Source organism: Gobio gobio, assembly GCF_949357685.1.
Source record: "Gobio gobio genome assembly, chromosome: 12".
NCBI classification, from domain to species: Eukaryota; Metazoa; Chordata; class Actinopteri; order Cypriniformes; family Gobionidae; genus Gobio; species Gobio gobio.
In genome coordinates this window covers 40856001-40877255 of record NC_137105.1, presented here as the reverse complement: position 1 = coordinate 40877255, position 21255 = coordinate 40856001, and the positions used below count along the sequence as shown (strand labels likewise).

The window sequence follows — 21255 nt, the reverse complement described above, 5'->3', positions numbered from 1 at the left end:
CTTTGGATAAAAGCGTCTGCCAAATGCATAAATGTAAAATGTAAATGTAAGTCCAGGTTGATTTAATGTTGCCTTTAAAGCATCTCTCTGCTACTGTTGTTTCCCTAAATGTGGTCTGGTTTCTGAGGTATGATCTGAAGCGAGGACAGAATCCAAACTGGAGTGAATGTACGAGTTAAAGAACGGTTCATTTGAAACCATATTGATCTGAATATCAATGTGTCCCTCTCAATGTCTATGGTGGCCACAGCCTGACTCGCTTTAAAGATTAGAAGAGCAGTGAGAGAACCATATCTGACAGCTACACAACAGAAAAACACTGACCTACTGCATTATACCAGGACAAAGCACTGCACCATCATGAATGGACAATGGACAACGTTACAAAGAAAGAACTAGTGCGGTAATTTAGGGAGAGGTTTCTTTTGTCATTGTGCAGTTAAAAAGGAGGAAATAAATAAATGAACAAAATGGCATGTTGACTTGAAGCATAAGAATAACAAACAGCCCCCCTCCCCTTTTTGACCAATGAATTTCATGACCTTTCTAAGACCTTTACAGTATGGATTCACTGTGGACTTTGATTCTTTGAATCCACACCTGGAAAACAGTGAGAATACTTTAAAAAAAATGCAGTTTATAAAGAAATTGAAGAGTAACATTTACTGGGTCATTGTGAACCTGCGAACACACACACACACACACTCTCTCTCTTCAGCCAAAGTGTTCAGAGTTTGATGTAAAATAGATGGTAAGCCACAGGATTCATTAATTGGAGGTTGATGGAGGGAGGAGGGGATTATGCTGGCTCCAGATTATGTGTGTGTGAGTGATTGAAGACTCCCTCGGGTCAGTAACATTGACCACTGTAATCGCTAGTCATTGTGTATCACAAAGACTGACAGGAAATAACAAACAGCAAATAATTGCAAACATCTGCAGTCTCTCACAAAGCACTGAACGCAGATGATACTGTAATTTACCAAGATTGCTCAACAAAACGAATTCCGTTTCTGGATTTTGAAAATGGCAGCGTGCGTGTTAACAGATTTGGCTGCCTTGCTAAATACACCTTGCTAAAACCAGCAGTCACTTTAATCTACAACAGGATTTTATAATCCGTCTCTTCTAAAACACAACCCCGTGTTTGTGTATGTACCAGGTGCCGGCGCATGTTTTCACGACTTCTTTTAATCTGTATTTAGAAAGCACAGATTGAAAAAGCAAATTGCAAACAAACGAAGACAAAGGCAGGATTAGACTTCCTCAAATCTTGAGTTCCCGGGAAAATAATAGTGATTTGAGCTCAAGCCCTGATTAAATTTATAGTGTGTGCGTGGCATGTGTGCTGGCATCCCGGCGTTATTTGTTTAAGAGGTTCTTCCTCTTTGATCTCTTCATCTGACACACAGCAGCCGAGGATAGGCCGTGTCAATAAAGGTACGTTCACACAGACAAAAGCAAAAAGACAAACGGTAACACAAAACCGGAAAACACTGTTGTGGAGAATCATGGTAAACCCTGAGGGAACGATATTTTCGTATGAGCAAATCTGCATAGCATCTCAGATGAGGCCCAAATACGATGCAAACTTAATTGTGCACGGACCACTTTGTCTATTACGCACACTCCCGATCGCACTCGGATGTGGTGAGGGGGCAGAATTGTGGATATTGATTTTTTGGGCTAGCAGAAATCCATAACCTCCTGTTCAGAACAGATGCCCATTAGATCCTGCAGTTCAGGGTAAAACATCCTTATTGTAGAACCAGAAAAATAGAGTGTTTTTGAACAGGGTGTGTGAGGAAGTGAAGTACCTGTCCTCAGGTGTGTCAACGATACAGGCAGACCGTGTGAAACAGGACCCCAGCGAGCCAACAGAGGTTTCAAATACGCTCACGCACACACATATAGTGCAAAATGAGCAGTGGAGGGTCGGCTTTCATTTATTGACGCTCCTCTGTGAGACACTCGATACCTTTTTAAAGGCGAAGGGAGAGTATACCTACTACAAATGCTAAAAGCAAATCTAATCTCCTGCAGAAAGGAGTTAAAAAAGTAATGCGTGTGCCTGAGGTGTTGTTTCTAATACTAGGTCAGAACTACATTACCCATAATGCATCAGGATGGCAGACTGGAGTGTAATGAGATTTGTACAGGCACTGACCCAGATAACCAAGCCCGCAGTGGAGGAGTGTGTGTGCGTGAACGCGTTGCCGGCTTTTCTTTGCGAGTACGAAAAAAGCAAATGTCAAGAATAAAGTTACACATGCTTTTGCTTTAGTGGACTTTCACGCATCTTTAAACGTCTGTCAGAGAAAGAACAAATGCATTCTGTTAGCATAAGTGTGTCAGCTTCTGTGTGTGTGTGTGTGTGTGTGAATGGTGACAGCTGGGGAGACAGTGGGATACAGTATTGCGGACAAGGGCGGACTTAGTACTTTGATTTGTGTGCGAGTGCTGCGAGGTGTGTGTGTGTGCGCCTCAGGATTATCGCCAACTGAGCAGAAGAAAAATAAGCAAGAGATGTATTTCAAAACTCTCAAATTACATAACCATGCGCAGATGTAACACGCAGATAAAACTATCAAACATCCATCCTGAACAAGCATACGCTTTTGATTTGTAGTGGACGTCAAAGATTCCTCCGGCTGTGAGGTCACGTTTGCGCCTGGCTAGTTTCTGTTGACTCAGGAACAATACTCCCTGCGCAACCACGCTCAGCCAAATGGGACGAATTAGGCCAGGTTGCCTAGCGCCATGCTGGTCGCCCCTGACAACCCCAAGGCCTCCAGCTCGGGAGCAAAAGGGAAGGCTTTTTGCAAAGGGGAGGAATAGAGTTTCATTCGGCCGCATGCTCTTACAAAACACCTCCCCCCAGGCTCGCAAAACAATGTCGGCCGTGTCAAATCAATCGGCAACGCCCAAGGACATCAATATGGGGCCAATAAATCTCACTCGAGGGAAGCCCACTCTCTCACCTCTCCGGCCATATGGGAAACATTGTAATAACGTAGCTGCAACGCTCGACTGGCAGAGATATCCAAGTTGAAACATTGCGGCACATGGGCGGTGCCATATTAACCGTGACATTCGCACAGGTGATAGAGTATCGGGAAAATAAAAGACGGAAAGGTGATAGTGGAATAAAAGTGGGGCTCAGAAAAGGGGAGATGGAGAGCGTAACAAAAGACACAAAAGCTTGTCTCCTTTGAGGAATGACTGAGTGTAAAAACCGCAAGAGCGTACACTAGTAAACGATGCTTCAAAGGAAAGGCTGAGACAATACAACACAAAGATGGGAATATTATGATGAGACAGGCAGTGGGAGAGTGAGAGAGAGAAACACAGCGATCTAGGCGGAGGGAGACGAACCGAGATGATGTCAGCGCTCTAAGTTTTTGAGATGGCCCCTCTGAGGGAAGCTGTACAGATCCGTAGTTTTAAAGGGATAGTTCTTTCAAAAATGAAAATACAATCATCCATTTTTTCACCATCATAGCATTCCAATCTTTATTTTCTTCACTGAAACACAAATAAGGGTGTTAGGCTAGGGTGACCAAACGTCCTGTTTTCCCAGGACATGTCCTGTTTTCAAGTCTTGTCCTGGCCCTAATATAACAATTTTCTATCCATTCAGAGGGGGCATACTTTAAATGTATTGAAATGAATAGGGAATCTTTGAGTATCATTTGAGTTTCTCATTGCCGGGCCGAGTGTCCTGGTTTTCGGTAATCAAAATATGGAAGGTCCAAGCTGTTCGTTTTCATACAGTGAACATTGATGTTATTTTATAATATGCCATGCTCCAAAAAAACACCATAAAAGTGATCCATATATCCATATCCTTATTCTGAAGTCATATGATTTGTGTGAGGAACAGACCGAAATTCACTGGAAATCTTCCCCTTCACCACAGTTCACAAATCAAATATGGCTACAGTGAGTTCACTTGGTGGCCATCTTGGAAATGTGTTAATACAATCCTTACTGTGATTATGATGAAACATGTTTAAACTCAGGTATGAAACTGTGACAGTGACAAACGTGGTATCAACTTACAACAGTTGTTCAAATAAACAGATGACTATGAAAAGCTGGCCGGCTTATTTAACTGTAAGGCAGGCCTACCATATGCATTGCATTTTAATGGCATATCATTTGGATTACACAGTTTTAACATAAACAAACTATAAACTATAAAAAAACATATTTGTCTATTTTCACTACTTGCACAAATGAACATGATAAATACTGTACATAAACCTGATAATTGGTTATTTTAAAACACATCGTACAGCGATTATATTGATTAAAAATGTATTTGTCATTTAATTATTCATTCAAGAGATCTGTTCATAAAGGATGATTCATCCATTAATGAGTGAGTCATTGAATCATTCATTCAAACCAATTTTTTTTGTTAAATAATAATAATTAAAAAAAACTTTTTTTGTTAGAACCTGTAAATTATGTTATTTTGTTTAGTTGTCTGTTCAGAATCGTGAGAGAATCGTGATCTCTATTTGAAAAAAAAAAAAAAACTTGATTCTCATTTTATCCAGATTTGTCCAGCTCTACTTAGAAAACAAGCAGTATGAACTACAATGATACTTTTCCGATGTTTTTTAATGTTTGATATTACAAACCACCATCCACATTCATTGTAAAGAGCTGCTTTATTGTTCTGCCTAACATCTCCCTTTGTGTGTCACCAAAGAAAGAACATAACACAGGTTTAGACCGTCACCAGGGTAAGTAGATGATTTTTGGGTGAACTATTCCTTTAAGCTAGAGAACAGAAGTCACATGAGCCGGTCCAATTATCACCTCCTGCACCCGCTAACTCCTGTGCCAGCTAATGTCTTTTCTCATTAAACACTAGAGAAATCATTTTTAATCGCCATTCCTTCCTCTCCTGTTGTGCGTGTGTGCGTTTAAAAAACGGACCCATATCGGGTACAGCTGCGATCCATTGTCCTGTATTAAGGTCATGCTAGCTTTACCCTGATCCAAATATATCCCTCCATCTTACGGGAAATGCAAGAATTCCACTTCACACTCTCTTCCCTCGCTTAGCTGCTGACACACCTAAATCAGCGAGCGAGCTGATAGCAGAAGCAGAGGTGTGAGGAGAAGGGAAACAGGAGGACGGGTGTAATAATGATGGGACAAGAGCGTTCATACTGCAGAAACTTGAGCGGAGATGGACACATGCCAGTCCAGCTGTCCCCTCTCTCATGTAGACTATCCTAACTCCTGTAAAAACACACACACACACACACACTTACACAGAGGGGGAAAAAATGACGCATTTGTCTGAGACATGCCGATCTTGGCTTATCCTGATTGTCGGGGGGCTGAAGGGTAGGGGTACTTACAGCTGTCAACCGGTGGGCTCTGATGGCATTATACGTCCTTATATATTCACACACACATGCATATGTGCAAAACGGAAATCCAGTGCTGTTGTCAAATGCCATTAGGACAGGATTAACCCGTCGTTCACCATTATCAAATAAACGGTCTTTAGATCTGAATAGCTCACACACTCGTGCTCAATTACGTCTACAGCTGCAACCTTTTATGGATAAAGATTAGAATAACACAAATACCAGCCAGATTAGGGGTGAGGGGGAGGGTGTTTTGGACGGGTGGCGAGACGGAGACAGGGCAACGTCTGCTGGGTTCGCTGGAATGTGTGCGTCTCTGAAGTGCGTCGACTCGCATTCTTCACGTCCGCGCTAGCCATACGCGCCACAAGTCAAGGCAACATAAACACTAATAAAGCATTAAAAGAGCTCCTGCCAGGCATTTCAAACCATCCAACACACACAACTGTATGCTAAGAGTGTGTGTCCCATATCTTCCCTCAGCAGGGTGGGAGAAGGAGAGATTTGGCAGAGCATGAAATAGACCACGGACATAGGAGCGCATTTGTACACACATGCACACACACTCGCATGGGGAGAAAAGCATCGCTCCATTCAGCGGGCTGTTTAACCACGGCGGTGTTTTGTTTATGCGCACACTGAATCATTGGGATGGTATTGATGACATCATAATTGGCCTTTCCATGTTACTGCGACACACTAACTGGATTTAGGAATGATTCATAAATTCACAACCACCATCTAAAATGAACAATAAAGACAAAACAATACAGTCATTCGTTTCTGTTCTTATTTCTGTCTGGGCTGTTTTCCTTCTTCTAACTAGCTAAATGTAAAACGACCTATTTTCAAAAATCAACTAGTCGGTCGACTAGTTAACTAATTGATCTTAGGGAAGACGAAAGATGTAATTAGCGAGACGAAACGCAATTGCCAAAAATGTCAACAGTTTTCCTCAGAGGATCTTAGTGCAATAGCTAAAGCTAACAGCATGCTAATTAAAAACACTGCTACTATATGTGGGCATGTTTTGGTGAAATATCAGGACACAAATGTGTATAATGACATGGGTATGACATAGGTATTACAAAAAGAGGGTGAAATATGAGGACGTTACCCATGTCCTCACTTTTCAAAAAGCTTATAAATCATACAGAATGAGGTTTTTTTTCACAGAAAGTAAACTGTGCAGTTTCCTGTGATGGGTAGGTTTAGGGGTAGGGGCAGTGTAGGGGGATAGAAAATACGGTTTGTACGGTATAAAAACCATTACGCCTATGGAATGTCTATGGAATATATTAGGGCTGTCACAAGATTAATCGCGATTAATCGCATCCAAAATAAAAGTTTGTGTTTACATAATATATGTGTGTGTACTCTGTTAATTATTATTTATATATAAATACACACACAAGCATGTATATATTTAAGAAAAAAATATTATTTTTATATATAAAACATTTATATTTATATAGATTATAGACTATATAAATGTATATACAGTATATACATGCAAATATTTCTTAAATATATACATGAATGTGTGTGTATTTATAAATAAATAATAATTAACAGAGTACACACACATATATTATGTAAACACAAACTTTTATTTTGGATGCGATTAATCGCGATTAATCTTTTGACAGCCCTAATATATATATATATATAAACCTTAAAACATAAAAATATATACAATTTATATAGAGAAAAATCTAAATACATATAATAACCTCTTTGTTGTGTATGAAAAAAATACAATAATAATGATATATATATATACATAAATTATATATATATTTTTTTTTAGTATTTATAGTACTCCATTCCACTCCAACCTTCATATCTCTCAATCAACCTCTCCCCCAAAAGCCCCTGACTCGGCCTGATGATTGAAACCAGACTTCAGTGTAGTTCAGCCACCCCCGCATTCTCACAGTGCTCCAGAACACAGTCACCCAGGCATGCACCCAACCGCAAACTCCAGGCACGTAGAGGTCAGTGGTGCTGACCAGTGTATGTGTGTGGGAGAGATCGTGAGCAGTGGGCTTCTGAACCGCAGGCTCTGTTTAGCAGCGGTCAGCCTACGATGACACAGTGAGGCCCAAACACACAAAAACGGCCTTTTACAGCCAGTGCTGCATAAACACGCTCAGAAACAGAGCGTGGGTCCGCGATCCGATAGGGAACTCTTAGTCTCACCGAGTAACCACGCTGTGATTAGCATACACGCCACATAATTACCCGTTTCCTGCGGTTAAACACCATTACTGCGTAAATGATGTCTTAAATGCCTTCTGTTTAACGATCAATAATCCTCTGAGTATGAAAATTCAAACCACACCCATATTTCCCTCTTTTTCTCCTCCGTTTCTCTCTTTTCCTCTCTCCACCCCTCCCCTTGAACCAATATGGTCAACACAGTGGGAAGGAATCCATCATTAATATGGAAACTAGGGCATCCCGTATGAACTTGCATAGTGCAATTTTAAGCATGCGCGTGAGTGCGTGTGTATGCGTGTGAGAAATAGAGTCGAGCACAAAATTAGAGACAACAGTGTTTCTGGGTCACCTGACCTCTGACAACAAAAAGCCAGAGAGAATGGAATCAGACAGTTGCCATGACACCAAAGCGCCCAATAATAATCCCGCAACAGTCAAAAGGGGCTTACACGTGCACGTGAGAGACAGATAGAGAAGGACAGAAAGACTGAAGTTTTGTTTGCTTAGTGTTCTAACACCCTCAAGCAGTCTCGAAAATGGGAATCAACAATAAAGACGGCCCAGGGCCCAGTGGGAGAGCGTTTCGGGCCAGTGGACAGGACAGTCTCTTGCACTATTGGGCCACTGTTGCGCTGTCACTACATTTCACGTACGTTAATCAGGTGTTGTTATGCCTTGCAAATATTTGTGTGACATACTGAACATGATTGTTGAATTCTGCTCATTTCAATGTCACGCCAAGGCAATGCTCTGGCTTTATTAATGCTAGGAAATTACAATAGACAAATAAACTAATCAAGCTGTTAGCTATGTTTTGCATGTATTAACTCAAAAATATATATTTTTATGTGATATAAATGTTTAAAATTATTATATATTTATAGTATATAATATATATTTTATGTACTAAATTTTATTGCAATATGCAATTTATATTTTATAGCAAATTTATATATATATATATATTTATATTGTATACTTACATTAACATTTTTAAAAACTGCCGACTTACAAAAGTTAGAATCAGGAAAAAAATATAAACAAATCAGTAATGTTTTCTGTGTTTTTTTAATTATTTAAATGAAATGTTAAACAAAAATAGATATTTTTATGTAATATACTGACATTTTTATATTAATTATATATAATCCATTATAAATTATATATATTATAATTAAATAAACTATTATATTATATATTAATACATTTTATATTTATATTATATATTTTATATACTTTATATTTATAGTTTATAGTATATTTATATTTAATTATAACATATTGTAATTTATATCAATATTAAGCACATTTAAATATGTAGGTAATGCAATGACTTGTGATATTCTAAAATAAAAATGTGTGAAAAAAGTTAGAATAATAAACAAATCAGTAATGTTTTTCATGTTATTGTTGTATTACAAATATTAAAATTAAAAATCAAACATTTATTTTGTATATACAATGTGTTGTTCATATTTATTGTATTATAATTTCCTATTTTATCGCATATTTATTTTTAATTATGTGTTGATCTTTTCATTACTGTTAATATTTTGTATTACTGTATTTCTAACACATTTAAAAATGCTTAAAAAATTCAAATCTTAGTTGCAGTGGGGCCAGTGAAAATGTTGGCAGGGTGAGTGCAAATCTGATCTACTGGCCCAACTGGGACACCACAAAAAAAAAAAAATCCTTATTTTTGATCCCTGCGCAAACTTTGCCAAAACTACAGTCCAGCTCCATGAGCAGCCAATGATAACCATCGAACACAGCATGAGTCTTGTCTGATGTCATTCTTTACTCTTCGAAAATACAGCTTATGTGTTAGAGCACTTCTCTAAAAATATCCCTTGAGAGGGCTGATGTCACACTGGACAGGTTCCATGCCTCCCCCCGCGGCACCAAACCTTGAGACCAGCTGACTAAAGAAACATTGTGGCGCTAAGACTGAGATTTTTACAGCGATTTAACGCAACATTAACAGGTGCACATACACACAGACGCTAATGAGAGAGCGCCGGATCTCGTGGTCCACAGTAATCCTGGTATGTCTGGTACAGACCACCCGAATTTATATTGAACTATAACGTAGTTCAAAGGGCTAGTTTTCCGTCTTTCCCAGGTTCACAGCCCAAAGATTAATCCATTCTTTCTCTTTTTCTTTCTTTCTTTTCTCACATGCATCAGCTCTCTCACATATGCAAGCTCTGATCAATACTCTTAGGGTCTTTGTTTTGCCAGATCGATTTAGGGTAATGAAGTCCATGTGGCCAAATCCTACAGGGAGAGAGAGAGGGATTGTCAAGCCTAGAGGTTTGACCGTATGCGATCAGAGGTTGAGGCTTTAGAGAGGTCACGTTTTACTCTCATCCGCTCTTCTTTAACATAGACTACCTCTCCACATGGTGATTAATTAAGCACGTCCCGTCCTCCTGTTGCATTTAAACGATCAGGAAGATGCACATTTCTCCAGCCTTAAAGAGATTAAAGTTAATTTCTGTCATCATTTATTCACCCTCATGTAGTTCCAAACCTGTTTGACTTTCATTGGATCCCTTTGGACAAATGTATGGACAAAAAATACCACTGAGACATTTTTCAAAAAAAATATTTTTTGTGTGTTCCAGAGAAAAATAAAAGTCACTCAAGTCTGGAATGCTTTCAGTTTTCATTTTTGGGTGAAGATCGAAAGCACAGTCGTTGGCAACGTGATCTTTAAAAACTATGACAGCAAAGGCCAAATCGGGTGACTCGCGCTGTCGCTCAAGTAAACGGGTGAATTAGGACTGAACTGAACTCTGGGATTCAAATTTTGATGGTGAACTAAGTAGAGAACAATCCACTCCTGTAAAGCTCCCTCTCACCCGGGGTTTTAAGGTTTTTTTTTTCGGTTAATTAAAAATGTCAGCTCATTATCACATGTATATGAGCACAACAAAGAATTTCGGTGCCTGAACAAATAAGACAATAGCACGCTTGGTAATCTTTAGACAGCTCATTAGGTACTTCATATTAAATTTAAAATCACTGAAAGGACAAAAGCACCAGGAGTGCCCACCCCCAATTCTACCTCTCTTTCTCTCTCTCTGTTTTTTCACTCTGTATTCCCGTAACCGTTGTTTAATTCCACCTCAGTCAGCCCATTGAGGGGCAGTGAACCGCATGCTGATGACCTCACAGCCGCGCTCCGATTGGTCAATCTCAGTGACCAACAGCCCCCACATGGGCCAGACAAAAAAGCCACTCTGTCTCTGTCACTCTCTCCCCCCTCTCTGTGTTGACTCATTATTGTTTTCCAGCTCTTTTCTTTCACTTGTTCGCAGAAACAGGCAGAGCTGAAAGTTGTGTTTTCGTTCGCTCTGATCGGAAGTGATCAAAAACAAACACCGCCGTTTGGCTCGGTGCGATGTGTGCGCCCCTATACAGTAATCACCTCTCACCCACTGCATCTTCCTCTGATCATTTGCGCTCTCCTGTTTTAAAACAGATCAAACGAGGTGGAACACGAGTTCCTGTGAACACAAGGAGGACATGGAGTGAGAGAGAAATTTGTGGAGTACACATACTCAGCGGTTAAAAGAAGCTTGATTTAGGTATTTCATGGGGGGAAAAAGTTACAAAATGACTCCTCTAGTAAAACATGTTTGTTATAAAAATTCAAAGAGTTATCTCTGTTCAGAGGAGATGGGAGAATTATATAAGGAAAAAAATAAAAACCGATGAAAGCTGGAGAAGAGGCCTAAGAGAAAAAATTGTTTACTAGCATGTAGGGTAGGGCTGGGCGATATGGAGCAAAAAATATATCTCGATATATTTTGCTATATCTCGATATACGATATATATCTCGATATCTTTAAAGGAAAAATACCCCCCCAAAAACTACTGCAAAAACAAATATGCCAAATACAACAAAGTCTTTTTTGTTATTGAAGTGCTAAGAGGTAGGCAGTTCATGCAGGAACAAAGTAGGGATGCAACAATACAGCAAGTCCACAGTTCAATACATACCTCGGTTTTTTTTACCACGGTTTTCGGTTCGGTTCGGTTCGGTTCTGATGGCTAGTCGCATCAGATTTTTGCTATTCTATTCTTAGCTGAACAGCAAGAGCTTCAGGAGGAAAAAATACTATTTTTTTATTGCAATACTCTTTCTTTATTTTACTTAAAAAACTTGAAAACCCTTACTTAAACTTAAAACTTTACTTTTAAAAAACCTTGTACACATTCCTAGTGTACTGTATAATATAAAATAAATATATATTTATAAAGATTTACACTGGCAGCTCAGAGCTGTACAGCAGCATTTAAGTATGAAATTGAATTAATAAATGTAAAAATAAAACACTACATAGACTTCACTATAAAATATACTCTGATTCTTATTAAAGCTACTGTATTAGTTCTTCAGTCAAGAGCCGTGAGTGATTTTGTCTTTGTCTTTTGTTATTTTATTAACCACTAAAGGAATAGTTCACTCAAAAATGAAAATTCTGTCATTGATTACTCGTGCTCAAGTTGTTTTAAACCTGAATAAAGTTATTTCTTCTTTTGGACATAACATATATTTTGAAGAATATTGGAAACCAAACAGTTGCTGGTCCCCATTGTAGGAAATAATAATATGGATGTCAATCGCTACTATCAGCTGTCTGTGTTCAACAGAAGAAATGAATACAGGTTTGGAACAACATTAGAGTGAGTAAATAATGACATCATTTTAGAGTGAACTGTCCCTTTAAGGACAAGCGGCAGCGTGTTCACTATAGGCTTCCCTGCTGTCAATTTAAGACTTTCACGCATCTAATATACAGACACGCGCCGATTTTACCTTCACTTTAGACATAACCGACTGTGTTTATGTTAACCTTGTGTGTATTTGACAGTATTAGCGCAGTAAGATTTAGTCCAGTAATCACGTGTTTGACAGGCTTTTAGTGCGCGCGCTCGGGAAAGCGCATGGTGCCCTACGTGCAAGGCTTTAAAACGCATGCAAATAATGAATTTTCATTCAAAAATAAAACAACTCAAATCAAGGGCATAGTAAGTAACCTTCTCCAGCAAGCAAGCCGCTCTCTCTCCGTGGTGTACAGTCGCGGGAGTTCTTGTCTCGCAAAGTAATGCTGCCTAAGTAAACTGCATCTTGGATCAAGTGTTTGAGAACCAACTGTCGGCATTCATGGCAGTAGACATCTGTCTGCTGTTCGTCCGACGCCTTAAAACCGAAGTATCTCCATATAATGGAGCCAGTTGTTTTTGAGACGAGTTCTGTAGCTTCCGACCTAGTTGCGGACGCCGCCATGACAACACGCGAGGGGAGGGGCGAGCGAGCGGGGGCGAGCACAGCACAGAGAAGGCAAAACAAGCAAAGTGGCGGAATCAGAATTAAATATAAACAATATATCGATATATACGATATGTCAAAATCCATATCGTGTTTAAAAAATATCTCGATATATTTTAAATATCGAGATATCGCCCACCCCTAATGTAGGGCTATGAAATACCATGAATATTCATGATATTTTTCCAATGGAAGAATATTTCCCCGGATAACACAATGGTTTTCCTAAAAATGAAAAAGTGAGTGAGACTTTTTTTTTTCGTTTCTTGATCTGATGGGTGGATTTATTTCCATGAATCAGTATACACCGGTCAGGCATAACATTATGACAGGTGAAGAGAATAACACTGATTATCTCTTCATCACGGTACCTGTTAGTGGGTGGGATATATGAGGCAGCAAGTGAACATGTTGTCCTCAAAGTTGATGAGTTAGAAGCAGGAAAAATGGGCAAGCGTAAGGATTTGAGCGAGTTTGACAAGGGCCAAATTGTGATGGCTAGACTGACTGGGTCAGAGCATCTCCAAAACCGCAGCTAACTATCAAAAGTGGTCCAAGGAAGGAACAGTGGTGAACTGTTGGCTCATGCCATGGCTCATTGATGCACATGGGGAGCGAAGGCTGGCCCGTGTGGTCCGATCAAACAGACGAGCTGTAGCTCAAATTGCTCAAGAAGTTAATGCTGGTTCTGATAGAATATATTAATAGTGGAGTCCATGCCTCGACGGGTCAGGGCTGTTTTTGGCAGAAAAAGGGGGACCAACACAACATTATGTTTCTTGAGCAGCAAATCAGCATATCAGAATGATTTCTGAAGGATCATGTGACACTGAAGAATTGAGTAATGATGCTGAAAATTCAGCTTTGGTATCACATGTAAATAATTTACATTTATATATATATACTACAATAGAAAACAGTCATTTTAAATTGCAAGGATATTCCATAATATTGCTGTTTTTATTGTATCTTTGATCAAAATAAATGTAGCCTTGGTGAGTATACGATCCCCAAACTTTTGAACTATAGAGTAAAAAAAAGTAGATAATTCTTTATATAAATACATGTATTGCTGTTTACACTATATATATATATATATATATATATATATATATATATATATATATATATATATATATATATATATATATATATATATATATATATATATATATATATATATATATATATATATATATATATATATATATATATTCAATGAAAATTAGTAAATGTTAACTCAATTGTGTTAATTTAGTGCAAAATAAGTTGGAAAAAAAAAGCCTTGATTTTTAATTATTATTATTATCATTCTTACTTAGCAACATTGTCTGTTATCAATTGACATGTATACATATCAAAACAGTCAAAAGTCAAAAGACAAAAAAAAAGTACTTTTACTTTTTGAATCGACATTTCCAGCCATACAGGAGGGAAATTAAAATCCTTCAAACCAACAAAAAACTGCATAAGCACATTCTTTGGGTACGAATCACCAAGTGGGCTCAGTGAGACAGCACTAACTGTACATTCCTCTGTCCCACTTAAAAAGAAAAGGAGGGACCGAGGGGGAGAGAGAGTGAAAGAGAGGCTGCAGGGGAGAAGAGAAAGTCTTCATCCCTAAGTCATTTGCCTAAAAAGGATGTGATGAATGAATGTCAGGGACACAAAACATCCACCTCATGTTTAACAAGAGACTCCCCCAGTCCTCGGTCAGGAGGGGGAGATGGAGAAAGAGTTGAAGGGGGAGGGAGGAAGATAGAAAGCGAATTCTTGTGTCCATTGGCAAAAGGCACTGTGCGTAACAGAGTTCACATTGACTTGCTAACCGTACAGGCCGAAATGGTAATGAAACGAGAGGCGCTTTTGTGTCCGTGTGGTCAATGCGATACAGCTCACCTTTCCACTGAAAAGGACATAGGAAGTGAATCAGTGAGTCAACTGTGAGATCAAATGACTGGTCTGTGTGAGCGCAATACAACTCGGCCATCAGCAGTTCCTGACTCACGCACACACACTTGGGAAATTCCTATCAGGGTGTGATATGTCGTCTCTCAGTGTGAAATTTTAAGCAAGTGTTATCACTTTTATTGTAATTGTCACAGGTCTGTGTGTGCGTTTGTCCCACAGTTCACAAACAGACCTCAAGAGGCACAAAGCTACAGCTGTTCATATTCCACAACTCACTCTTCCACGGTAAGCCATGAATAAGTCAATGATATGGAAATGTAAAAATAATATGGCACTTGTTAGAAGTCGAGTAACAAACAAGTAAAAAAGAACAACTCCCCGGCTCGTTGGGACAAAAATACTCTGCTTAGTGATACAACCAAAAATTTTCTCCAAAAAAAAGTCAAAATAGTTTTCGAGGGACCAAACGTTTAATTAGATGCGTTTTGACTGTTTCAGCATCTATTTCGTCTACACAACTATACACTATAAACTATATATAGATATATGGATAAGCTATAACAGATAAACAAGTAGGCAGTTGGATGCACTTCACCACAAGTAGCAATATGTCAAATTTGTTCGGCTGAAATATTGAGGGGCGGCTCTACTATGACTGGTTTAATCATCAACATTCCGAGTTCATTTACCCTAATTTTCGGATAAATGAACACTGTTTTGGAAACACTTTATTTTTAGTTGATGTAGTTACTACATGTACTTACTATAGTACTAAGAGTAACTAACCCTAAACCAAACCCTGACCCAAACTCTAGTAAGTACATGTAGTTAAAGGGATAGTTCACCCAAAAAATGTAATAAACCCATGATTTACGAAGAAAGTGTAATGCCTCTCGCAGTTCAAAACGCTGACGTCATACGTCGGATCAGTTATGCTTTTTCCATAAGTTGAAAGGCCCACTGAAATCAAAATAAAGTTGTTTAGCTTTTAGTATGATTATCTTAGCCCTAAGGTTATGAATAAGCTGGTTTGTTCCAAAACAATGACAAAATTTGCATTTAGGACCCATTTAAATGCTGCATTTCAAAGAGATATGGAAGAGATTATGATGATAAACGATTAGATTCGGAGGAAACTGGCTTTAAAAAAAACAGAAAGGCTAGTCAAACTGTGGTAATAACGAAATGCTATTGGCTGTTTCAAAAAAGGGGAGGAGCTGCTAACAGCTGGAGCCGTTTTAGGGGAAATTACGTCAACATATTGAATAATGCTGCGCGTTCCAAAGCACTTTAGTGGGCCTTGAATACAGAAGGCGGTCTGGCGGATATTATTAAATATGGATATTTTTCTTACACAAACCGATTGATTTGCTTCAGAAAGCCTTTATTAACCCCCAGAAACCGTGTGGATTACTTTTAGGATGGATGTATGCACATTTTTGGGCTTCAAATTTTGGGCTCCCATTCACTGCCATTATAAAGCTTAGATTAGCCAGGACATTTTTTTTATATAACGATTGTATTCGTCTTAAAGAAGAATGTCAAATACACCTAGGATGGCTTGAGGGTGAGTAAATCATGGGTTAATTAAATTTTTGGGTGAACAATCCCTTTAATTAATAATACTCAGTACTTATTTGAGTAAGTACAGTGTAACTACGTCACCTTAAAATAAAGTGTAACCCTGTTTTTTAGTGTTTCAGCAAAAAAAAAAATATTCGTTGCATCATTAATTTTGCTATATAATATATTTAGGCTGAACCATGGCGGTTTAGATTGGTTTATCTACTGGAAATGTAAAACATGTAGTTATGGCCTTTTTACGACATCGTAATTAAACACGACGCAAGGATGTTATAAGGCCTCCCAAGTTTACAACCGCAGCACAAATGTGGCCCCTTCTGGATTGACAGATTGTATTGAGATGGCTGACTGGGATCTGTGCCATCGACTGACTGTATGGATACGGACTGGTCTAATCAATGCTATCGATCACGACAGGGGGGTTTCAACCACAGCGGGGGGACGGGTGATTCAGCCCCCCAAATATTTCACACTGTGACCCTTCAAAACACATTCCACCAAAACACTGAGCTGTTCCTTTCTTTCACTCACACATATATATCCCTCTCTATAAACACCCCCGCTAAATCAACCCTAACACTTAACCCCCTCCCCCCTCTTGTTCTTTCACATACAGGCATAAAGCCCACCCTTCCCCCATCCTCCCTCGCTCTTTCGCTTCCCAACAGAGTCAGGGTGGAAACCGAAGCATGGTGAGGGAGCGGTTTGCAGCACGTTCGATTGCGAAGAAAACACCTTTGTTTACCTTTGAGCAGAAATTGTCCCTCAGTGATGACGTCGGCGGTCATGACGTTGTACTCGTTCTCGGTGAAGCCCGGTTGACATGGCATCGCCCCCGTGCCCTGGACTGCCACCTGCCAAAAACACAAAAGCACCAGACAAATTAATCCCCCGATTAATGGTGATTAATAAACATCGCCCCTCAGCACGGACCAACCTCCACCACGGCGAGAGCCAAATATCCAGAATCCCGAGAGGAATCGATGGACATAACGATCACGCTCTTTCACCATAAACAGAGGAAATGAGGCAGAACTCTGCTCAAGAAAAGCACAGCGATGAGACTTTCCAGAGCCGCAGAGTCCATCGATCAAGCTCGAAATGAACTCTTTAAATTAGCAATGCTATTGTATTTTTCACCGATTACTCGCTAATTTGCAGCAGATCGGCGAAATTAAATAAGGTTCATTGCATGACGATTTACTGGGTTGCTCCTGAATTATTCCATTTTTCTTCATTCCACTTTGCTCAAAGGATAGCGAGGGGTTTCTATCTCCCCTCGTCCCCCTCCCCCACTGGGGCATATGTTATTTTGAAGGTGGGTGTAATTAGACTGATGAGGTCAGGAGGGCGAGACGTTAGAAAAGCAGAGCTGACCAGGCTACGCATACTCTGCCTTGAACGCCGTGGTCTGGTGGAGAACTTATCACATAAAAACACAAACACACACTTGTGCAGCTGCCGTAAGCACTCCGGTGACAGGCCACAAACCCTGCTTTATGGCTTACGCTTAAAACAGGCACGCACACCTAGCATTTAACAGGCAGGACAAAGACTTATTCATTCTTGGCTTGTCTTATTAGAAAATAAACCACCAGCATTGAGTCAGTCTTAATAGCATGAGCTGATATGACACACAAAGTCTGAATATTAGTATAAGCAAATAGGCAAATTTGGTTTTTATAGGATGCTTGAGAAGATCAAAGGTGATGTCCACTGTGAAACTGCCTCTTTGTGTTGGAATAAGATCAGAGGCTTGGAGAAGACGGCTGGCTGTGTTTGTTAATGGCCCCATAGTCAATTTATCAAACATGTTAATTACTTGTTAGCTCGGTGGATGCTGACTTAATGCCCTACACCAACGACCAATCAAACATGTGCTATTGTGCTAACAAAACCATCGTCAGCCCGATCAGCTTTTTTGATGTCGTCATCTGGTGCTGCCTCGCTGATGATATATCTGCAGAACCCCTATATAAAGCTGGCACTACAGGGGTGTGTTTGAAAATCTGACTTTAAACTGTCCTGTCAGCAATTGCTTAGCAATATGCTGCCTCTGCACATCCACACAGAGCGAATGATTCTAGATGGAGCCGCACCAGCGGCCCTGCTGACATGAAGAATCAGAGGCAGAAAGAGGTTGCAGATACTATAAAGCCAATGGTGATCGTAAAGACACTGTCACTATATGGCTTACTATACCAGCGATAAATTACAATGAGATTTGTAGCTACAATTTCAATTTAAACCTCTTTCAAATGCGCAAACACACTTTGTCTTCAAAGAACCACTTTTTAAAAAAGCTATTATTTTACTTTAGGCTTTCACTTGGTTCTTGACATAGCAGCATTGTGCAGGCTATTACATTTTTTTAAAGAATGAATAGGTCTGTTTATTACAAGTGCATGTCTTGAGTTCGTTGCAGTCATGATTCAAACCATCAAGCCATTTAGAAACTAAATATAATTTGTATTTAAACTATATAAACCTCAGTCGTTTTTGCTTTAAAAAAGTGCAATACTGTTTGTGAATTGACTAAATTGTCATTTAATCAAGTCGTAAACACATTCCAGTACGTTTAATTTTGAACATGTTCGTGACGAGTCAATAAATCATTGTGTTGTTGGTTTGAGAACAGTTCAGCTCTGTTCGCTCACGGAATCGGTTCACTTGAATGACTCGTTGACCAAGCGAACATCGCTATCATACAGCAGAGGGTTTTTAAACATGTGGAACCGTTATAACACAAACACACACACACACACACACACACACACACAAACAACAGTAAAATGCTACACTGATGTGCACTTTAAAAACTTGCCGCTATAACACATTTATGAGGTCAGGGCTGCTACTTCTGCTATTGCAGACCACAGATACAATACAAACATTGAAACCAGGACCAAATGGCTGGTGGCCAAATGTTAACTTTATTGCCATGCAGATTTCAAGCGTTTGGTTCCATCATAACATAACAATTTGCCAGTCATTTATTTATCATCGGAGTGTGATGGAAACATAACATGACTGCTCCCCGCGTTCAAATATTAATTCTGCTGGACTCGGCATTTTCAGCAATTCAGAGGGCAGCAGAGCAGACCCAAAACCTGACAGCACGATTCATTTCTCCGCTCGATGGTTCGGGTCAGAGTGATTTGTCATATTTGGGTTACCCACAGACCCGTTGTTCGCCGTGAGAATTCACATTTGCACATCTAAAAGAGACCGAGTCAGCGGAAGAGGACAGTCGCCTCGCGGCCACTCTAATGAGCTGTTCATTAACTGATTATTGTTACATTTGTTTCATCACTCGGAAAGGGACCATTGTGACCTAATCACCTCCTCGAGGACAACTTTTCAATCTCGTGCCAAAAGAAGAGAGAGCGCGTTTGAAAACCCGCATTCATCTGCGACTGGCTCCGGTTCAGCACGGGACGGTTTAAACGGGGCTGCTAGACTAGTACAGCCCAACGGCTATACAACATACAAAAAAACATCGCACACAGAGTCTAAACCTCTTGTGAATAATTGGGAGGCAAATATAATAGAAAAAAAGACTCTCTAGAATTGTATAGGGAGCAAATTAAATGCGACATGAAATCTTTAACCCTTCGAGATGATCAGAAAAACCGATAGTGCTGAATTTGATCTAGGCACTGACGCCCTATTTAAATATTCTGCCACTAAGCAAAAGCGTTTATTTGCATTTTGACTAATACATGCACACCAATAATTGCTCTACAGTCTACAAACATATAGAGTTGAAATAATAGCAATTGCAGACACGCCAAACCCCAAACATAAAGCAGCATCGGTACAACGCACTGCTCGTGCCCGAGCGCACATCGCCTTTCGGACCGCTTCGTTTTACCTGCAGAGCGGCGAGAAGCCCCAGCATCACGCCTCCCGAACGGTACATCGTTTAAATTCCGTCCTTTGTGAAGAAACCGATAGAGTTGGCCGTTTTCCGCTGTGTTATAGTGTTCCGTAAGTTAGCGGCGGCATGTAGCGACAGAATCGTTCCTCCGTTTCTCTCTGGCACTGATCCGTGCTGCTCTCGGTCTGGTACTGACGCTCCGCTCGCTCTCGCACTTCAACGGCAGAGCAGCGCCCTCAGTAGCGCCCTCTAGCCACTCTCAGCGGTACTGCGCCTGAGAGGGGGCTCCTTTCCTTATGTCACCCCCTTCAGCCTCCGGAAGTCACAGTGAAGAAGACAAGACCCCGCCTCCTTCACTACAACAAAAGGAAGATCTTCTTTCTTTAACCCCACCCCAACCCCTTAATGCCCACTAATCGGCAAGAGGGACTGAGAATTCCTGGATTTAAAGTGCATGTCTCATCTCATGCGGGTGGGCTACTTTGAAAATCTAATGTTGTGGTAGGTAGCAGCCTACTTCTGAAAGCATTGTTAAAAACCTCATGTAAGAGATGTGTCAGCGGGTCCTTATTGCGAAATTAACCTGACAGGGTGAACAGGACCCCTCAAGAAGCTAAAAATAAATATATGGAATATTGATTAGAGCTGAAATTATTTTATCTTGTGAGAATTCGAGACAGAGAAGTGTTAAAACAATCCGGATCAACTGTACTTATTTGGAAATCATGAAACATTATTTGTGAAGCTGGACCACAAAACCACTCATAAGGGTCAATTTTTTGAAATTGAGATTTAAACATCATCTAAAAGCTGAATAAATAAGCTTTCCATTGATGTATGGTTTGTTAGGATAGGACAATATTTGGGATAATCGAGATACAAATTTGAAAATCTGGTGGAAAAAATTGAATGTTGAGAAA

The 21255-nt window shown here is 39.7% G+C and overlaps 1 protein-coding gene across 1 annotated transcript in view; it reads right to left on the bottom strand.

The window, feature by feature from the left end:
* The window catches only part of cdh2 (cadherin 2, type 1, N-cadherin (neuronal)), a 48107-nt gene extending 27531 nt beyond the window's left edge, over positions 1-20576 (bottom strand). Inside the window, exons 1-2 of the mRNA XM_079831110.1 lie at positions 20330-20576; positions 17201-17309 (exon numbers count right to left, since the gene is read on the bottom strand). Of these exons, the coding sequence (XP_079687236.1) occupies positions 17201-17309; positions 20330-20377 (157 nt within the window). The 5' untranslated portion in view covers positions 20378-20576. The remainder of the gene's footprint in view (positions 1-17200; positions 17310-20329) is intronic.
* Positions 20577-21255: the final 679 nt, after the last annotated feature.